The sequence below is a fragment of the Macaca fascicularis genome, chromosome 20 (genome assembly GCF_037993035.2).
Source record: "Macaca fascicularis isolate 582-1 chromosome 20, T2T-MFA8v1.1".
Lineage (NCBI taxonomy): Eukaryota > Metazoa > Chordata > Mammalia > Primates > Cercopithecidae > Macaca > Macaca fascicularis.
In genome coordinates, this window is record NC_088394.1 from 3,006,323 (window position 1) to 3,025,977 (window position 19,655).

The window sequence follows — 19,655 nt, forward strand, 5'->3', positions numbered from 1 at the left end:
CCGGGATGTGGCTGACCGTCTACCTCCATCCTAGGGGGCTGGCAGGGGCTTCTGGGACGGTTTTGGGACAGGCCTGGGGCACCAGAAGGGGCTCAGGCAGGTCTCCCACCCCTTACCCTGGGGGTCTCCACGGGAATGAAAGCCAAGAATTCATCAGGCACCCAGCTCGGTCGAGGGGGCGGGACCCAGCGCAGCTCGGCCCCTCCCTGGACCAGGACCTCAAATACCGGCCCCTGTCCTGGTGCCAGAGCTGCTGCTGGAGGGAGTCAGTGCAGTCCTGTGTCGGACACGCCCGCAGCCTGGACCCGGGATCCCCATTTCCCTAGAACCCCTGAGCCTCGGGCCTCCGCACCCACATCCAAGGTGAGTCTCTCCGCTGGCTGTGCTGGGGCTGGATGGGTCGGACCCTCTATTCCGGCTGCAGCTTCCCGCGCAGTGAGAAGGCAGCGGTCCCTGAGAGACCAGCAGTGCCCTGGGAGCCTGCAGAGCGCAGGGGCGGATTCTGCGTCGCACTGGCCGTCACGGGGCGGCCGCGGAGGAGAGGGGTGGGTCGGTGGGTCTGACAACAGGTCTGCGTAGGCGGCAGCTTCTGTCCCTCCCAGCCCCTCGCTCCGCGCAATGAGCGGGCCCCGGGCCCTGCTGGCCGCGCTCTGGGCGCTGGAAGCCGCCAGGGCCACGGCGCTTCGCATCGGAGCCTTCAACATCCAGAGCTTCGGCGACAGCAAAGTGTCGGACCCGGCTTGCGGCAGCATCATCGCGAAGGTGGGGCCCCGGCCGGGGCGGGGCGGGGCGGCGTTTGGGGGTGCTGACCGCGCTGACCCCGCACCCGCGACTCCTCCCCAGATCCTGGCGGGTTATGACCTCGCGCTGGTGCAGGAGGTGCGAGACCCAGACCTCAGCGCCGTGTCCACGCTCATGGAGCAGATCAACAGGTGTGGTGGGCAGGGCCCCTCGTCTCGACCCCCGACCGGGATCTCGCCCCGGCATGGCGCCCTGACCCTGAGCGGGCCCCTGTCTCTGCAGGGTGTCCGAGCACGAGTACAGCTTTGTGAGCAGCCAGCCCCTGGGCCGGGACCAGTATAAGGAGATGTACCTGTTTGTGTACAGGTGAGGGGCGGACCGCAGTGAGGGGCGCGCGGGGCCGCAGGTGGGAGGCTCAGCGCGTCCCCCCCATCTCCTAGGAAGGACGCGGTGTCTGTCGTGGACACATACCAGTACCCGGACCCCGAGGACGTCTTCAGCCGCGAGCCCTTCGTGGTCAAGTTCTCGGCCCCCGGCTCAGGTGAGCGGGCCCCGCCCCTCCCCTGCCGCCGGCCCGCCCCTCCCCTGCCGCCGGGACCTGACGCCCGACCCCTTCCGGCAACAGCGCAGAAGCTGGTGCTGATCCCGCTGCACGCGGCGCCACATCAAGCCGTGGCGGAGATCGACGCGCTCTACGACGTGTATCTGGACGTGATTGACAAGTGGGGCACCGACGTAAGCCCACCCCTCGGTCCCGGGGTCCCTGCAGGCGCGCCCCGGAGGTCTGGGCCATGAGGGCGGGACCTCGACGGCTCCTGGGGCGGCTCAGACTCGGCTCCGCGGCGCCCGCAGGACATGCTGTTCCTGGGGGACTTCAACGCCGACTGCAGCTATGTGCGGGCGCAGGACTGGGCTGCCATCCGCCTGAGAAGCAGTGAGGTCTTCAAGTGGCTCATCCCTGACAGCGCCGACACCACGGTGGGTAACTCAGATTGCGCCTACGACCGCATCGTGGCCTGCGGCGCCCGCCTGCGCCGAAGCCTGAAGCCCCAGTCGGCCACTGTGCACGACTTCCAGGAGGAATTCGGCCTGGACCAGACTCAGGCGAGTGGGCCGTGGGGCGGCGCTGGTCCTGGGTCCCCATAGCCCGGGCGCACGCAGGCAGCAGGGAGGGGCCAGCACCCAAGGGGGGGCCACCTCAGCTCCCCTCCTTGCACCAGGGATCATTTCCAAGGACCCTGAGAGCCTGGCCCACCCCATGTGGAGCTCCGGGCAGGCAGGGTACCTTGCCTTTCCCTCAAAGGGCCAATGGTGACACCCTCTGCCCTGGCCCCTGCCCCACCGCAGGCAGCAGCAAGGGTGGGCACCTAGGCCTCACCGCCCCTTCCTGCAGAGGCAGTGGCTTGTGGACACCCAGTGGGCCCATCCCGGTGGCTGGGGTCCACTTTCCCCTGAGGCTCTTTCTCTTTCCCCAGGCTCTCGCCATCAGCGACCACTTTCCGGTGGAGGTGACCCTCAAGTCCCACAGATGACTCGAGGCCTGGCTGGGGCATGCCACCTGCAGACCCTGGCCCTGAGGAATGGCCCCACAGTGGCCCCTTCAGGGTAGCAGCCACCCTTCAGTGAGGCCCCAAGGCAGAGTCGGCTGGGCGTGGACCAGGGGCCATGGACACGTAATGGGCTGCCCTGCAACTCCATTCCCCATCTGTGAGACGGGCTGCATCCAGCGACCTCAGGGGGTGTTGTGAGCCCCATGAGGGGCACAGAGGGCACTGCCTGGCAAATGTCTGCTCAATAAATGAGCCGCTCCCAGCCGGGCCCCACAGCTTGGCTCCCAGGCCTCTGTCCTTCCTAGGGACCTAGCCTCAGCTCCTCAGGGGCAGCTCCGCTTCCCTGAGGAAATGCAGCTCAGGGAGGCAGGCTCTGGGCCATGTCCTGGGCTGCCCATCCCGTGTCCTGGTGGGACTTGGCCACCCCCAGAGCCTGTTTGCTCCAGAAGGCAGCTCAGGGACCCTCCTTGCTTATCCTCTGTGCAAACTACAAATGCTCTCAGGAGCCTGTACTGTGAGCACAGCTGGGACAGGGATGGCGCCGACACATCAGCCTCCTGGGCCCTTGGGGGGTCTCAGAATAGCTCTCCCCAGGCCCACCCCGCAGCCCCCATTCCAGGGCCCTGCGGGGAGCCCCCAGGCACTTGTCTCAGGGGCCCGGTCTCACCCAGCACTGCAAGGGGAGACTGGCCCCAGTCAGTAAGCAGTCCTGGAGCTTTTGGGGAGCCTGAGAGCAGTAGGTGGGCTGGACTCCTCCCTGCCGAGGTAGGTGGCTTGGGACTAAGGTCCCGTGCAAAGAACTGCACAGCTTGCTATGGCTCAGCCCTTCAAGTTTGCTGCCCTGTGCCCTGGGCAAGGCCACCACATTAGGACTGGGAACAGGCAGGCCCATGGGTCCACTGGGTCACTGACGGGGGCCCGATGAGGTTTCTGGTTTTTGAAACATCACATCTTAGCAAGGTGTGGGAACTTGGTCTGAATTGCATGGGAGGAAAAACCTTTTTTTCAAGGATTTGGATGAGTTTGGTTCTTGCAAAATCCTTCTTAAGGGGCATTTGGAACCCTGGCAGCACAGCTGCTCCAGATCCCACTCCCGCCGGCTCAGGATCCCCCAGTTGCTCTGATTCACCGTCTACTCCCTTCATCCTGATGAGTAAGGGCAGTGGCCAAAAAGTTTTTCTCTGGGGAGTCCTGTGTGGGTCATGGGGGCCAAGACCACCTGGCCTCACACCTAAGAGCAGGCAGTCCAAAGCCGGAATGGACGACCAGGGACTTGATTTACAGTTCTGCCTTGGGAACGGAGACATTCAGTGGCGACCTCACCAGGTCCAGAATGGCGCCCCCTGCCAGTCACAATCCCAAGTGAAAAGGCTGCCCTCAACTCCCCTTGCCTGCTGGGCACAGGCACCACGTGTGTTTGTGTGTGGTTGGGCCTTGGGCCACCGGGCTACGAGGAACAGGAACTTCTATGTAAAATCAGCCAAATGAAACGCTGGCAGTACTTTTAAGTTGAAAAATGCCTTGTTTAAGACCTCCCTGGAACCCAGAGGGGCACGCGTGGCTGTAAGTCTGTGGCAGCCCAGCCGTTAGCCTTTCTTTTCTTTGAGCCTCTCTAAGTACAGCTGCAGGGACTTCTGGATGGAGTCTTTGGAGATGAAGCTGACAAAGTTCTGCACGTCCGCATCACGCTGCGTGATCAGGCGGCTGGCTGTGGCCTTTCGCATCATGGCCTTCGTCAGCTGTCGAGCATGGTCTAAAGAAAATGGGACCTACCACTGAAATCCCGCTTTCAGGGGCAGTGGGGTGACTCCCAACTTACATTTATTTATTTTTTTTGAGATGGAGTCTTGCTCTGTTGCCCAGGCTGCAGTGGTGGGATCTCGGCTCACTGCAACCTCTGCCTCCTGGGTTCAAGTGATTCTCCTGTGTCAGCCTCCCGAGTAGCTGGGATTACAGGTGTGCGCCACCACACCCAGCTAATTTTGTATTTTTAGTAGAGATGGGGTTTCCCCATGTTGGCCAGGCTGGTCCCGAACTCCCGAGCTCAGGTGATCTGCCCATCTCGGCCTCCCAAAGTGCTGGGATTACAGGCATGAGCCACCGTGCCTGGCCACTTAACGTGTTATTTTCACTCAATTATATTATGAAGAATATTTCCATGGTGCAGGAGGCTGAGGCAGGAGAATGGCGTGAACCCAGGAGGTGGAGGTTGCAGTGAGCTGAGATCGCGCCACTGTACTCCAGCCTGAGCGATGAGTGAGACTCTGCCTCAAAAAAAAAAAAGAAAAAAATTTTTTTTCCATGGCACTGAATATTCTCTTACAGGACAGGAAATGGCAGAACAGCCTTCAGTTACTTGTATCAGGGTTGGTAAATCTGGCTTCCCAAGGCCCTGAAGCTATGAATGGTTTTTACTTTTTTTGAGACCGAATCTCACTCTGTCGCCCAGGCTGGAGTGCCGTGGCATGATCTTGGCTCACTGCAACCTCAGCCTCCCAGGTTCAAGTGCTTCTCTGGCCTACGCCTTCCCGAGTAGGTGGGATTACAGGCACCTGCCCCCACACCTGGCTAATTTTTGTATTTTTAGTAGAGACGGGGTTTCGCCATGTTGGCCAGGCTGGTCTCAAACTCCTGACCTCAGGTGATCCACCCACCTTGGCATCTCAAAGTGCTCGGATTACAGGCCTGAGCCACTGTGCTGGGCTGGTTTTTACATTTTTGAATAGTTGAAAATCAAAAGGTTAGTATTTTGTGACAAGTGAAAATTATGTGAAACTCAAATTTCAATGTCCATAAATCTTTTTTTTTTTTTTTTGAGATGGAGTCTTGCTCTGTCACCCAGGCTGGAGTACAGTGGCGTGATCTTGGCTCACTGCAACCTCTGCCTCCCAAGTTCAAGCGATTCTCCTGCCTCAACCTCCCAAGTAGCTATAATTACATGCACGTGCCACCATGCCCGGTTCATTTTTGTATATATATTTTTTTCTTTGAGACGGAGTCTTGCTCTGTTGCCCAGGCTGGAGCGCAGTGGTGTGATCTTGGCTCACTGCAAGCTCCGCCTCCTGGGTTCACGCCATTCTCCTGCCTCAGCCTCCCAAGTAGCTGGGACGACAGGCGCCTGCAACCACGCCCGGCTGATTTTTGTATTTTTAGTAGAGACGGAGTTTCACTGTGTTAGCCAGGATGGCCTCGATCTCCTGACCTTGTGATCCACCCGCCTCGGCCTCCCAAAGTGCTGGGATTACAGGCGTGAGCCACCACGCCCGGCCCATTTTTGTATTTTTAGTAGAGATGGGGTTTCACCATGTTGGCCAGGCTGGTCTTGAACTCCTGATCTCAAGTGATCTGCCTGCCTCAGCCTCCCAAAGTGCTGAGATTACAGGTGTGAGCCACTGCGCCTGGCCCAGTGTCCATAAAGCTTTGCCAGAACACAGCTACACCTGTCAGTTTACGTCTCCTCTGTGGCTGCCTTCTGCTACAAAGGTCTTACCTATAGAGCCCACAAACCATCTGGCCCTTTACAGACAGCATTTGCTGGGCCTGGTGTATACCGTCGCTGATATGACCAGCTCTATTTCTATGAAGTGGACAATTGTCTTTGTGGTAGGTTGAAAAGTGTGTCCCAAAAGATAGGTCCAATTCCTAACCACTGCTCTGGAACCTGGAAGTGTGACCTTATTTGGAAAGAGTCTCTGCAGATGTAATTAAGTTGGGATCATCTTGGATTTAGGGTAGGTCCTAAATCACATGGCAGGTGTCCTGAGAAGGGAGAGAGAGACCTGAGACCCATAAAAACACAGGGGAGAAAGCCGCGTAAGGATGGAGGCAGAGATTAGAGCGAGGCGTCCACAAGCCAGGGAGGCCTGGAGCCAGCAGAAGTGCGCAGGAGCAGGAAGGAGCCTCCCCTGGAGCCCAGGGAGGAAGGGCAGCCCTGCCCACACCTTGATTTTGCACCTCTGGTCTCCAGCACCGTGAGATCAACTTCTGTGGTCTGGGCCACCTGGTCTGTGCTGCGTTGTTACAGCAGTTTCCTGACACCCACATGACTGTGATTCTGAACAGTCTCCTGCAGTCACGATGTCCACATAGAACCTTTGGGTGGAGAACCTTCTGGTCTCCCCAGCATCATCAGGCTCCCGCCATACCCTGTGCCTCACCTGGAATGGTCATCCACTGGGCTATCGCTGACAGCGCAGTGCTCTGCACCTGCTCTTCTGGGACCACCTGGTCCACTATGCCCACCTGCAGGGCCTCTGCCGGCGGGAAGAGTAGCCCCAGCTGCAGCGCACGCTCGGCTGCCCGGTGCCCGATGACGTTCTCCAGGGTGTCTTTGAACCTGGAACGCAGACACCCGCTCACCACGTGGCCCCAGGTGGGTCGGTTCCCTCCACGACAAGAATGGAGTGTGGCTGTAGCCCCGGGCCTTACCAGAAAGGGGCGACGATGCCCAGCTGAGTCTCGTTGAGTCCTATGCAGTACCTGGGGTTGTCTGCCAGGACACGGTAGTCACAGGTCAGGGTCATCAGGCAGCCTCCGGCAGGGCAGGCTCCCTGCAGGGAGAGGCCGGACAGGGCTCTTAGACTCTTAGGTGCTGTTGGTCCCAACCACATTCCAGAGGGCCGGGTCCAAGGATGCCAAGGATGTGCCCTCGATGTGCCCCAACCCCCGCAGGGCTCCATACCCACAATGGTCTGGGCTGGGCTGGGTGCGCACCAGGAAATGGATGGGGAAGGAACTGGCCCCTTAGTGCTCGGCAAGGAGGGTCTGAGGCTCGTCCTCAGCCGAGGGTCATTAGTTCTTAGGCAACAGAAAAATCACTTTTTAAAACCGTTCAGTTAGGGGAGCAAGTTGCTTGTCCTCTCAGAGCTTTTACTCAATGCTAAAATGCCACATAAGCATTTAGTCAGAGCTGTCATGCCCCACGGGGGCCCCATTACCACCCCAGCAGCTAGCGCCACCAGAATGTCCTGGGAACCCCACACGCACCCTGTGGTCACTGCAGGCACCCACTGCCCTGCACAGGACCCATCCTGTCTGCATGGCCATGCACCCTTGAGGCTTCTCTCACACCAGCCCTCCCCTCCACCAGGCTCCGGCCTGCACCCAACTTGTCATAGCCACCCCACAGGACACCTGGTTTCCGAGGTTGAGCCCCCACGTTGTCCTCAGCTTCCCCGGCCTTCCTTGGGAAGGGATGGAGTAATGTTTCTAAAATGTGGGTCCAATCACCCACTCACCACACACAGCTTCCACCCAGGCTGGCATCAACCCCAGGCCCTGGTCCCTACCCACTGGCTCTTGTCTGACTGACCCAGGCCAGGCCCCTCACCTGAGGCCCACCTTTTCAACACGCCATGCGGTCTGCAATGGCACTCATCTGTGCACATCTCAGGGTCTCCCCAACCATTCCCTTCCCCTGTGAGAGATTCCAAGGGCAGGACAGTGTCTGCCCCACCCCCCGGGGCTGGCCCAGAAGAGCCAGCGAGGCCACCTGGGAGTGGGGACACTCACATTGATGGCGGAGACCAGCACCAGGTTGGACTGGTAGAACTGCAGCCACAGCTCCTGCACGGCCTTCCAGTACTCAGCATAGTGGGCGGGGCTCTTCCCACACATCTCTGTCAGGTCCAGGCCGGCCGAGAAGACACCCGGGCAGTCCTGCAGGGGGCACCAGGGCCATGCACCCATCAGAGTCCACCTCCCAGCTGGCATCACAGCAGGAAGACTAAGGAGCCCAAGTGCCCAAGGCACAGCAGGGCCAGGTCATACTCAGGGTGTGGGTGCTGCCCCCATGGAGCCAGGACTAGGTGCTCCAGGGACTCAGCCTAGGCTTCTCCTGGACCCGGCTTCCCTGTACTTTCCAGAACATTCTTCCCTTTCCCGCTTCAAACTGGATAGGAGAGGACAGGCAGGGCCAGGCACCTCCCAGGGACATCAGAGCGCCGGCCCTCTGGCTCCGCACGCCCGGCTCGGGCAGAGGAACCCAGAGGTGCGGTAAAGACTCCTGAGAGTTCAGAGGAGGTGCATGTTCTGAATCATTCACCCGCAAAGGGCCAAGCAAGCCACGGACCGCCGTGTGGACCAGAAGTGCTAGGGTGGGAGAAGGATCTGGAAAGTGTGGGTTTCTCAGGAGCTACCAAGGGCGGGTGAGGGGTGAGCACAGGTGGAAGGGACCCTCCCATGGCTAGAGTAGCGGGTGCCAGCACGGGGGCCTCAGACGCCCAGTCAGGGTTGCTGGCCAGGGAGGCGGGCTCGGGGAGGAGTGGAAAACCCACCCTGGGGCCCCTGCACGGTCACAGCCCCCTGAGCAAACAACAAAGGTGCTTTCCCCGCTGCACCACACGTCACGTTTTCCTCCCGAGGGCCGGATCCCAAGGCTGTGGGTGAACTTGTTCCTGCAGCCAAACCCAGCTCACCCTGATTCACACAAGCAGAGCTGGGCAGATGTTTACCCCACACTGTCCACAGAAAGGACGACAACCACCTAATGTGTGTGAGGAGGAGGGGGCCGGGACAGATGGGATGGCCTCCACATCCTCAGGTCATGTGAAAAAGCCAGGAGCGGTATGGGTGTGCAACGCAGCTCCACTGTTCCCAAACAGACGTGAGCTGCTGCCGCACAGAATGGGCAGCCGGTCCTCTGTTTCTACAAAACGCGTTCTACTTCCATTACTCAAGACCCAGGCCCGGCGTGGTAGCTCATGCCTGTAATCCCAGACCTTTGGGAGGCCAAGATGGGAGGACTGCTTGAGGCCAGGAGTTCAAGACCAGCCTGGGCAACACAGCAAGACCCCATCTGTACAAAAAAGTAAAAATTAAGCAAAAAAATTAGCCAGGTGCAATGGCTCACACCTGTAATCCTAGCACATCAGGAAGTTGAGGTGGGAGGGCTGCTTGAGCCCAGGAGTTCAAGACCAAAATGGGCAACAAAGACACTGTCTCTACCAAAAATTTTTAAAATTTTCAAGATTCAAGAACCGCTTGAACCCAGGAGGCAGAGGTTGTAGTAAGCCAAGATCACATCACTGTACTCCAGCTTGGGCAACAGAGAGAGATTCTGTCTCAATAAATATATAAGGCTGGACATGGCCAGCACTTTGGGAGGCCAAGGTGGGCGGATCACTTGAGGTCAGGAGTTCTAGGCCAGGCCCTGTAAAGCTGGGGACCCCAGCCTCCGAGGACCCCTCACCCTCGTCACCTCGGCCATGGCCCACCTTCCCTCAGGGGTCCCACCCTCCTGGGCCTGACACTACTTATTGCCCCTCCGCGACCCTGGTAATGACACCGTTCCCACAGATGCCACGCCTAGCGTTCGCCAGCACTCAAGCAACACTTAGAGTCCCCTGCACAAGAAGTCAGACCAAAGAGGTTCACCCTCTGAGAACTTGCCCCGAAGACTGGCCCACAGAGGATCAGAGAACACGAGCATTGTTTGCAGGACTGGCTCAGGGCACCCAAGTGATCCTAGCAGGGAGTACCCTAGGAAGCCACCACCAGGTGTGCTTAGGGTCCAAGGTGACCCCATAGATGCATGGCTCTCCCTCACTCGCTGCCCACAGCTCTCCCCAGTGTCCGCCTGGATGACGGCCCAGGCCAGGAAGGGTGTCTCCCGGGAATTCTGTCTACCGGGAAGGACGTATCCCAGGAAGGCTGTCTCTTGGGAAAGCCATCTCCTGGGAAGGTTATCTCCCAGACTGGTCCACCTTCACCTTTGGGAATGATCTGCTTGAGGCCCGTGACAGTGTGGGTCCCTGCTGGGGCATACCCAGACTGTGCTCCTGGAAGCCTCCCCTGGAGGCACCTGGAGTCCAGGGTGGTGGGGCTGCTGGCTGGCCTGCACCACCCGTCGGCAGGCTCCGCCTCTTCCCATGTGCAACAGGCCTATGCTCCCATCAGAGAACTCGGGCTGGGGTAGGGAGCTGAACTGACACCTACGGAGGTCAGGACAACACCGCGGAAGCTCTTGTCATTCTCTAGCTTCTCCAGGCAGATAACCAGCTCCGTCAGAAACTCCAGACTCAGGGTGTTCACTGGGGGGTTCTTCAATTTCATCACAGCCACCCCTAATTTAAAAAATGAAAAAAGAGAAAGCTCACACCTGGCACTGGAAAAGCACTCTGACGAGCTTGCATCCTCAACCAAGCCATGATAGCTGTGCATTTGGGGGGTTTTGTTTATTTATTTATTTATTTATTTGGAGACAGAGTCTCGCTCTGTCGCCCAGGCTGGAGTGCAGTAGCACGATCTCAGCTCACTGCAAGCTCTGCCTCCAGAGTTCATGCCATTCTCCTGCCTCAGCCTCCCGAGTAGCTGGGACTACAGGCGCCTGCCACCACGCCCTGCTAATTCTTTTGTATTTTTAGTAGAGACAGGGTTTCACCGTGTTAGCCAGGATGGTCTCGATCTCCTGACCTTGTGATCCGCCCACCTCGGCCTCCCAAAGTGTTGGGATTACAGGTGTAAGCTACCGTGCCTGGTCCTATTTTTTTTTTTGAGATGGAGTTTGCTCTTGTTGCTCTGGTTGGAGTGCAATGGCGTGATCTTGGCTCACCGCAGCCTCCGCCTCCTGGGTTCAAGCAATTTGACTGCCTCAGCCTCCTGAGTAGCTGGGATTACAGGTGCGTGCCACTACACCCAGCTAATTTTGTATTTTTAGTAGAAATGGGGTTTCTCGGCCGGGCGCGGTGGCTCAAGCCTGTAATCCCAGCACTTTGGGAGGCCGAGACGGGCGGATCACGAGGTCAGCAGATCGAAACCATCCTGGCTAACACGGTGAAACCCCGTCTCTATTAAGAAATACAAAAAACTAGCCGGGCGAGGTGGCGGGCGCCTGTAGTCCCAGCTACTCGGGAGGCTGAGGCCGGAGAATGGCGTGAACCCGGGAGGCGGAGCTTGCAGTGAGCTGAGATCCGGCCACTGCACTCCAGCCTGGGCGACAGAGCGAGACTCCGTCTCAAAAAAAAAAAAAAAAAAAAAAAAGAAATGGGGTTTCTCCATGTTGGTCAGGCTGGTCTTGAACTCCCGACTGCAGGTGATCCACTCGCCTCGGCCTCCCAAAGTGCCAGGATTACAGGCGTGAGCCACAGTGCTCGGCCTGGGGGTTATTTTTTATTAATTATTATTATTTTTGAGACAGAGTCTCACTCTGTCACCCAGGCTGGAGTGCAGGGGTATGATCTCCGCTCATTGCAGCTTTGACCTCCTGCACTCCAGCGATCCTCCCAACTCAGCCTGCTGAGTAGCTGAGATTACAGACACGGGCCACCATGCCCAGTTAATTTTTTTGATTTTTTAGTACAGACAAGGTCTCATTTTGTTGCCCAGGCTGGTCTTGAACTCCTGAGTTCAACTGGTCCTTCTGCCTCAGGCTCCCAAAGTGCTAGAGTACAGGAGTGAGCCTATGGTTTTTTAAATTGAAGTAAGATTGATATAACATAAATTAACAATTTCATTTATTCTATATAAACTGCATGCTTTTTTTTTTTTGAGACGGAGTCTCGCTCAATCGCCCAGGCTGGAGTGCAGTGGCCGGATCTCAGCTCACTGCAAGCTCCGCCTCCCGGGTTTACGCCATTCTCTGGCCTCAGCCTCCCGAGCAGCTGGGACTACAGGTGCCCGCCACCTCGCCCGGCTAGTTTTTTGTATTTTTTTTAGTAGAGACGGGGTTTCACCATGTTAGCCAGGATGGTCTCCATCTCCTGACCTTGTGATCCACCCATCTCGGCCTCCCAAAGTGCTGGGATTATAGGCTTGAGCCACCGCGCCCGGCCCCACACTGCATGCTTTTAAAATTAACCATTTTCGGCCGGGCGCGGTGGCTCAAGCCTGTAATCCCAGCACTTTGGGAGGCCGAGACCGGTGGATCACGAGGTCAGGAGATCGAGACCATCCTGGCTAACATGGTGAAACCCCGTCTCTACTAAAAAAAAAATACAAAAAACTAGCCGGGCGAGGTGGCGGGCGCCTGTTGTCCCAGCTACTCGGGAGGCTGAGGCAGGAGAATGCCGTAAACCCGGGAGGCGGAGCTTGCAGTGAGCTGAGATCTGGCCACTGCACTCCAGCCTGGGCGACAGAGCGAGACTCCGTCTCAAAAAAAAAAAAAAAAAAAAAAAAAAAACATAAAATTAACCATTTTCTTTCTCTTTCTTTCCTTCATTTTTTTTTTGAGACGGAGTCTCAATCTGTCGCCCAGACTGGAGTGCAGTGGTGTGATCTTGGCTCGCTGTAAGCTCCGCCTCCCGTGTTCACGCCATTCTCCTGCCTCAGCCTCCCCAGTAGCTGGGACTACAGGCGCCCGCCACCAAGCTCAGCTAAATTTTTTGTCTTTTTAGTAGAGACCGTGTTAGCCAGGATGGTCTCGTTCTCCTGACCTTGTGATCCGCCTGCCTCGGCCTCCCAAAGCACTGGGATTACAGGCGTAGGCCTCTGTGCCCAGCCTCTTTATTATTATTATATTATTATTATTTTTTTTTTGAGACGGAGTCATGCTCTGTCGCCCAGGCTGGAGTGCAGTGGCTGGATCTCAGCTCACTGCAAGCTCCGCCTCCCGGGTTCACGCCATTCTCCTGCCTCAGCCTCCCAAGTAGCTGGGACTACAGGCGCCCGCCACTTCGCCCGGCTAGTTTTTTGTATTTTTTAGTAGAGACGGGGTTTCACCGTGTTAGCCAGGATGGTCTCCATCTCCTGACGTCGTGATCCGCCCGTCTTGGCCTCCCAAAGTGCTGGGATTACAGGCTTGAGCCACCGCGCCCGGCTATTATTTTTTTTGAGACAGTCTCACTCTGTCGTCAAGGCTGGAGTGCAGTGATACAATCTCAGCTCACTGCAACCTCCACTTCCTGGGTTCAAGTGATTCTCCTGCCTTAGCCTCTGGAGTAGCTAGGACTACAGGCGTGCACCACTACACCCAGCTAATTTTTGTTTTTGTTTTTTTTTTTTTTTTGAGACGGAGTCTTGCTCTGTCGCCCAGGCTGGAGTGCAGTGGTGCAATCTCGGCTCACTGCAAGCTCCGCCTCCCGGGTTCACGCCATTCTCCTGCCTCAGCCTCCCGAGTAGCTGGGACTACAGGCGCCCGCCCCTGCGCCCGGCTAATTTTTTCTATTTTTAGTAGAGACGGGGTTTCACCATGGTCTCGATCTCCTGACCTTGTGATCCGCCCACCTCGGCCTCCCAAAGTGCTGGGATTACAGGCGTGAGCCACCACGCCCGGCCAAATTTTTGTATTTTTAGTAGAGATGGGGTTTCACCATGTTGGTTGGCCAGGATGGTCTTGATCTCTTGACCTCGTGATTCACCCACCTCTGCCTCCCAAAGTGCTGGGATTACAGGCGTGAGCCACTGTGCCCAAATTAATCATTTTCTATCTTTATTTTTTTTGAGACAGAGTCTCGCTCTGTCACCCAGGCTAGAGTGCAGCAGTGCGATCTCGGCTCACTGCAGCCTCTGCCTCCTGGGTGCAAGTCATTGTTCTGCCTTAGCCTCCCGAGAAGCTGGGATTACAGGCACACACCACCATGCCCGGCTAATTTTTGCATTTTTAGTAGAGAAGGGGTTTCACCAGGTTGGCCAGGCTGGTCACGAACTCCTGACTTCAGGTGATCCTCCTGCATCGGCCTCCCAAAGTGTTGGGATTATAGGCATAAGCCACTGTACCCAGCCTAAATTAGCCATTTTTAAGTGAACAAGTCAGGCACTTATACAATTCAGTACACTGACCGTGTTGTGCAACAATCGCCACTGCCTAGTTCCAGAATCTTTTCATTGTCCCCAAAAAGAATCCCTGTCCCCATTAGCAGTTGCTCCCCATCCCACCCCCAACCCCTGGCAGCCGCCAATCTGCGTTCTGTGTCTACGGTTCTGCCTGCTCCGGCCATTCCATATGACCAGGATACCACAGTATGTGGGCTTTGTGGCCGACTTTTTCCACTGAGCATCATGTGTTCAAAGCTCATCCATGTGGTCATTACTATTTATTTATGTTTTTTTACATTTTTATTATTTATTTTTTCAGACAGAGTCTTGCTGTGTCACCCAGACTGGAGCGCAGTGGTGCGATCTCGGCTCACTGCAAGCTCTGCCTCCTGGGTTCATACCATTCTTCTGCCTCAGCCTCCCAAAGCAGCTGGGACTACAGGTGCTCACCACCACGCCCGGCTAATTTTTTTTGTATTTTTAGTAGAGTCGGGGTTTCACCGACTCTATTAAAATGTTAGCCAGGATGGTCTTGATCTCCTGACCCCATGATCCACCTGCCTCGGCCTCCCAAAGTGCTGAGATTACAGGCTTGAGCCACCGCGCCCGGCCTATTTATGTATTTTTTATTTTTATTTTTTGGAGATGGAGTCTCACTCTGTTGCCCAGGATGGAGTGCAGTGGAGTGCTATCAGCTCACTGCAACCTCTGCCTCCTGGGTTCAAGGGATTCTCCTGGCTCAACCTCCCAAGTAGCCGGTATTATAGGCGCCTGCCACCATGCCAGACTAATTTTTGTATTTTTAGTAGAGATGGCGTTTCGTCATGTTGGCCAGGCTGATCTTGAACTCCTGACCTCAGGTGATCTGCCTGCCTTAGCCTCCCAAAATGTTGGGATTACACCACGCCCATCCTATTTTATTTTTTTGAGATGGAGTCTCGCTTTGTCACCCAGGATGGAGTGCAGTGGAGCGATCTCCGCTCACTGCAACCTCTGCCTCCCGGGTTCAAGCAATTCTCCTGCCTCAGCCTCCCGAAGAGCTGGGATTACAGGCGTGTGTTACCATGCCTGGCTATCTTTTGTATTTTTAGTAGATGGGGTTTCACTATGTTGGCCAGGCTGGCCTTGAGCTTCTGACCTCAAATGATCCGCCCACCTAGGCCTCCCCAAAAGTGATGGGATTACAGGCATGAGTCACTGCGCCTGGCCTCAATCATTAGCTATGTGTGTGGTGAGCAGCACGGATTTAGACCAAGCTGGTGTTCTGGTAACAAGGACACTGGGGGGAAAGGTAAAGAGACCAGAGATGAGCATAAGATAACCAAGGAGAGGCCGGGCACGGTGGCTCACAACTGTAATCCCAGCACTTTGGGACACCGAGGTGGGCGGATCACAAGGTCAGGAGATCGAGACCATCCTGGCTGACACGGTGAAACCCCGTCTCTACTAAAAATACAAAAAAAAATTAGCCGGGCGTGGTAATGGGCGCCTGTAGTCCCAGCTACTTGGGAGGCTGAGGCGGGGGAATGGCGTGAACCCGGGAGGCGGAGCTTGCAGTGAGCCGAGATTGGGCCACTGCACTCCAGGTTGGGGGACAGAGCGAGACTCTGCCTCAAACAAACAAACAAAAACAAAACAAAACAAGGAGACTTTGGAAGAGCTTAGACATCACGTGGGAAGTGGCTACATTCCAGGCATAGGGTGGGTACTAAATATTCCTTATTTATTTTTTTTTTTGAGCCAGAGTCTTGCTCTGTTGCCCAGACTGGAGTCCAGTGGTACAATCATAGCTCATTCCATCCCCGACCTCCTGGTCTCGAGTGATCTGCCTCAGCCTACCCAGTAGCATATAGTGCCGCACATGGCTAATTTCAAAATTTTTTGTAGAGATGGAGTCTCGCTATGTTGTCCAGGCTGGTCTCAAACTTCTGGGCTCAACTGATCCTCCTGTGTTGGCCTCTCAAAGTGCTGGGATTATAGGCATGAGCCATGGCGCCTGGTCAAAAACACACACACATATATTTTTTTGAGATGGAGTCTCGCTCTGTTGCCCAGGCTGGAGTGCAGTGGTATGATCTTGGCTCACTGCAAGCTCCACCCCCGGGTTCACGCCATTCTCCTGCCTCAGCCTCCTGAGTAGCAGGGACTACAGGTGCCCACCACCACGCCCAGCTAATTTTTTGTATTTTTAGTAGAGATGGGGTTTCACCTTGTTAGCCAGGATGGTCTCGATCTCCTGACCTCGTGATCCGTCCGCCTCAGCCTCCCAAAGTGCTGGGATTACAGGCGTGAGTCACTGGGCCCGACCTCAAAAACACGTATCTTAAGGTATTGGAATGGATAGCGTGGACTACACAACATTGTGAATGTACTTACTGCTACTGGGTTGTACTGAGCAAAATGGCTAGAATGATAAATGTTAGGTATAAACATTTTTTGTTTTTGGGTTTTTTTTTTTTTTTTTTTGAGACGGAGTCTCGCTCTGTCGCCCAGGCTGGAGTGCAGTGGCCAGATCTCAGCTCACTGCAAGCTCCGCCTCCCGGGTTTACGTCATTCTCCTGCCTCAGCCTCCCGAGTAGCTGGGACTACAGGTGCCCGCCAACTCGCCCGGGTATTTTTTTTGTATGTTTTAGTAGAGACGGGGTTTCACCGGGTTAGCCAGGATGGTCTCGATCTCCTGACCTCGTGATCCGCCTGTCTCAGCCTCCCAAAGTGCTGGGATTACAGGCTTGAGCCACCGTGCCCAGCCAGGTATAAACATTTTTCTGTACACATACACACACAAACACACACACACATTACCTCCAGTAAAAAAGGAAAAGTGTTGGTGCAATGACAATTTTTTACCCAAGTGCCTCCCCGCTTCACCATATAAAAAGACAAAGTAAGCTGGGCGCGGTGGCTCACCCCTGTAATCCCAGCACTTTGGGAGGCAGAGGCAGGCGGATCATGAGGTCAGGAGATCGAGACCATCCTGGCTAACACGGTGAAACCCCGTCTCTACTAAAAATACAAAAAAAATTACCTGGGCACCTGTAGTCCCAGCTACTTGGGAGGCTGAGGCAGGAGAATGGTGTGAACCCGGGAGGCGGAGCTTGCAGTGAGCAGATATTGTGCCACTGCACTCCAGCCTGGGCGACAAAGTGAGACTCTGTCTCAAAAAAAAAAAAAAAGGGCCGGGCGCGGTGGCTCAAACCTGTAATCCCAGCACTTTGGGAGGCCGAGACGGGTGGATCACAAGGTCAGGAGATCGAGACCATCCTGGCGAACCCGGTGAAACCCCGTCTCTACTAAAAAATACAAAAAACTAGCCGGGCGAGGTGGCAGCGCCTGTAGTCCCAGCTACTCCGGAGGCTGAGGCAGGAGAATGGCGGGAACCCGGGAGGCGGAGCTTGCAGTGAGCTGAGATCCGGCCACTGCACTCCAGCCTGGGTGACAGAGAGAGACTCCGTCTCAAAAAAAAAAAAAAAAAAAGGTAGACAAAAAGACAAAGTACAGTCTGGGGTCAGAAAGCCAGGCCTGACTGAGATTGCAGTGAGCCAGGACCGCGCCATTGCACTCCAGCCTCAGCGACAGAGACACTGTCTTAAAAAAAAAATAGATCAATAATTTTTTTTTGCATTTTGTTGAGATACATTCAAATATGCTACAGAAATGATCCCTTCAGAAACTTAGTTTTTACAAAAATTAGTGGGCGTGGTGGTGAGCCCTGGTAATGGGAGCTACTTGGGAGGCTAAGGAGGGAGAATCGCTTGAACCCAGGAGGCACAGGTTGCAGTGAGCCGAGATTGTGCCACTGCACTCCAGTCTGGCGACAGAGGAAGACTACAGCTCCAAAAAAAAAAAAAAGAAACGAAACTCAGTTTGTTGTTGGTCTTAGTTTGTCCCTCTCAGTTTGTAGAAGGAGCCCAGACAGAGAGAACGGAACCAAAAAGAGGCACCTGGAGCCAGGTGTCCTGAAGCTGTGCAGTGTGGGCACAGCCCTGAGTCTGGGGTGTTGGGGAGGGTAGGGGCTGTGACCTACTTGCGGAGGGGGAGGGCCTCCTCTCAGGAGCCACAGCAGGGACTGAGGCCTGCACGGGGAGGTCCGGGTCAGCATGTCCTGGATGAGGAACTGCTGGCGCCTGGGCTGTGCCCTCTTGGTGCCCTCAGCTCGGCCTCCTGTCTGGAGGGAGCGCGTAGGCTTCTCTTCCAAAAGTACTTTTTCTATCCTTTCCAGTGGGTTTTACCAAGGGTTCTGACGGGAGGGTGGGTACGAGATTCTGTGCCACACGGGAGTGTTAACAAACATCATTTTATTCCAAAATATTCTTTTCCACTTCCAACTGAATAACTTATATAACAGCTCATATCTCTGTCTATTTATTTATTTATTCATTTATTTATTTTGAGACGGAGTCTTGCTCTGTGGCCCAAGCTGGTGTGCAGAGGCACAATCTCGGCTCACTACAGCCTCCACCTCCCAGGTTCCAGCGATTCTTCTGTCTCAGCCTCCCAGGCAGCTGGGATTACAGGTAGGCACCACCACACCCAGCTAATTTTTTCTTTTGTATTTTTTAGTAGAGATGGGGTTTCATCATGTTGGCCAGGCTGATCTCGAACTCCTGACCTCAGGTGATCCGCCCGCCTCAGCCTCTCAAAGTGCTGGGATTACAGGCGTGAGCCACCGCGCCCGGCCCCCTACAACTTTAAAACTAGAAACTTTTGTCTCATGACGAACGAATCCAGGTAGAGAAGCAAGGTTCTGTTTCGAACCTTGGGTTCTAAACAGAAACTGAGTGTCGACAGACGTGGTTCTCCGACAGCGCCCCGCAAGCGCGGACCCCCGCGGGTCCGGGCCCCACGCCCGCCCGCCCTCAGTGCCGCCCGCTCACCTGCGCCCGCGTCCGGCTCCACCAACACCCGCTGGCTCCCGAAGCGCCGCGCGCCGTCTCCCCAGCCGTCCACCCGCTCTGTCAGTCCGAGGGCCACGCCCGGGAGCCGGGCCCCTGCGAAGGCAGCGCGGAGGAGCCCGTTAGTTCCCAGTCCCGACCCCTGCCCCGGCCCCGGCCCCGACCCCTGCCCGCCCCGGGTCTCGCACCCGCGCGGAGCAAAACGCTCGCCGGGACTCGCACAGCAGCCGCCAGCGCCATCTTGACCAGAACGCGCCTGGTGAAGGTCGCGGGGTAACTTGTCTCCTGGGGAGGGGGCGGAGTCCTCCCTCAGGAGCAGGCCCCGCCCCGTTCCCAGAGGCCGGTCAACGCCTCCACCTACCGGCCGAAGCAGCCGCCCACCGCCCGCCGGGTTCATCACGGGCAGCCGCGCGCTTCAGGGGCAGGCACCTAGATCTGGGGCAGGGCTGGCCTACAGGGAGACGCAAGGAGGTGCGGGCCCACTGCTGACGCAGCCACGACCAGCGCAGCGCCAGGGCAGGCTCTTCTACGGCGCGGGACACGTAGGCAGGAGGCTGCCGTTGTTCGTGACCGCGAGCTCTAGGCCAGGCTCAGCTACTGCAGCACTGGTGCTGGAAAGGCGATCAAAGCAATTAGCCCCACACAGGGGGTCCGTGAGGGAGGCCAGGGGCTGCCTGGAGTGAGCCCAGCCTCCTGCCCCTTTGGGAACAGGATCAGAGGTGCAGGTTTAGTCACCGAAGTGGGGGTGGGGGCAGCAGAACCCGGCGGTAAGAACAGGCCA

The 19,655-nt window shown here is 56.4% G+C and overlaps 2 protein-coding genes across 9 annotated transcripts; one reads left to right on the forward strand and one right to left on the reverse strand.

The window, feature by feature from the left end:
• Window positions 1–247: 247 nt before the first annotated feature.
• Window positions 248–2,566, forward strand: DNASE1L2 (deoxyribonuclease 1 like 2). Of its 5 annotated transcripts, none has more exons than XM_045382921.1 (7): window positions 248–762; window positions 844–932; window positions 1,024–1,107; window positions 1,182–1,282; window positions 1,364–1,476; window positions 1,594–1,845; window positions 2,217–2,566. In XM_045382921.1, exons 1-7 carry the CDS (start codon window positions 619–621, stop codon window positions 2,271–2,273), a joined length of 840 nt encoding a protein of 279 aa, XP_045238856.1. In that variant the 5' UTR covers window positions 248–618; the 3' UTR covers window positions 2,274–2,566. The 5 variants fall into 5 exon arrangements, with proteins under 5 accessions (XP_045238856.1, XP_045238857.1, XP_005591019.1 ...); XM_045382922.1 differs by having other exon boundaries at window positions 1,648–1,845; XM_005590962.3 differs by having other exon boundaries at window positions 1,367–1,476.
• A 1,227-nt stretch (window positions 2,567–3,793) lies between these two features.
• ECI1 (enoyl-CoA delta isomerase 1) lies at window positions 3,794–19,329 on the reverse strand. 4 transcript variants are annotated; one of them, XM_005590966.4, is made up of 7 exons: window positions 19,236–19,329; window positions 18,857–18,970; window positions 10,227–10,354; window positions 7,803–7,949; window positions 6,720–6,841; window positions 6,449–6,627; window positions 3,794–4,044 (listed from the first exon to the last, which is right to left on the reverse strand). In XM_005590966.4, exons 3-7 carry the CDS (start codon window positions 10,341–10,343, stop codon window positions 3,878–3,880), a joined length of 732 nt encoding a protein of 243 aa, XP_005591023.1. In that variant the 5' UTR covers window positions 10,344–10,354; window positions 18,857–18,970; window positions 19,236–19,329; the 3' UTR covers window positions 3,794–3,877. The 4 variants fall into 4 exon arrangements, with proteins under 4 accessions (XP_005591023.1, XP_005591021.3, XP_073884712.1 ...); XM_005590964.4 differs by lacking the exon at window positions 19,236–19,329 and adding an exon at window positions 19,063–19,128; XM_074028611.1 differs by lacking the exon at window positions 10,227–10,354.
• Between the last annotated feature and the right edge of the window lie 326 nt (window positions 19,330–19,655).

Coding starts and splice junctions, on each gene's coding strand:
- DNASE1L2 (XM_005590960.3), top strand. CDS start 619: ATGAGCGGGCCCCGGGCCCTGCTGGCCGCGCTCTGGGCGCTGGAAGCC. Junction 763..843: donor GCGGCAGCATCATCGCGAAG/GTGGGGCCCCGG, acceptor ACTCCTCCCCAG/ATCCTGGCGGGTTATGACCT. Junction 933..1,023: donor CTCATGGAGCAGATCAACAG/GTGTGGTGGGCA, acceptor CTGTCTCTGCAG/GGTGTCCGAGCACGAGTACA.
- ECI1 (XM_005590964.4), bottom strand. CDS start 19,114: ATGGCGCTGGCGGCTGCTGTGCGAGTCCCGGCGAGCGTTTTGCTCCGC. Junction 7,950..10,226: donor GCGGTGTTGTCCTGACCTCC/GTAGGTGTCAGT, acceptor TGCCCCCTGCAG/GACTGCCCGGGTGTCTTCTC. Junction 6,628..6,719: donor GGCATCGTCGCCCCTTTCTG/GTAAGGCCCGGG, acceptor TCTGCGTTCCAG/GTTCAAAGACACCCTGGAGA.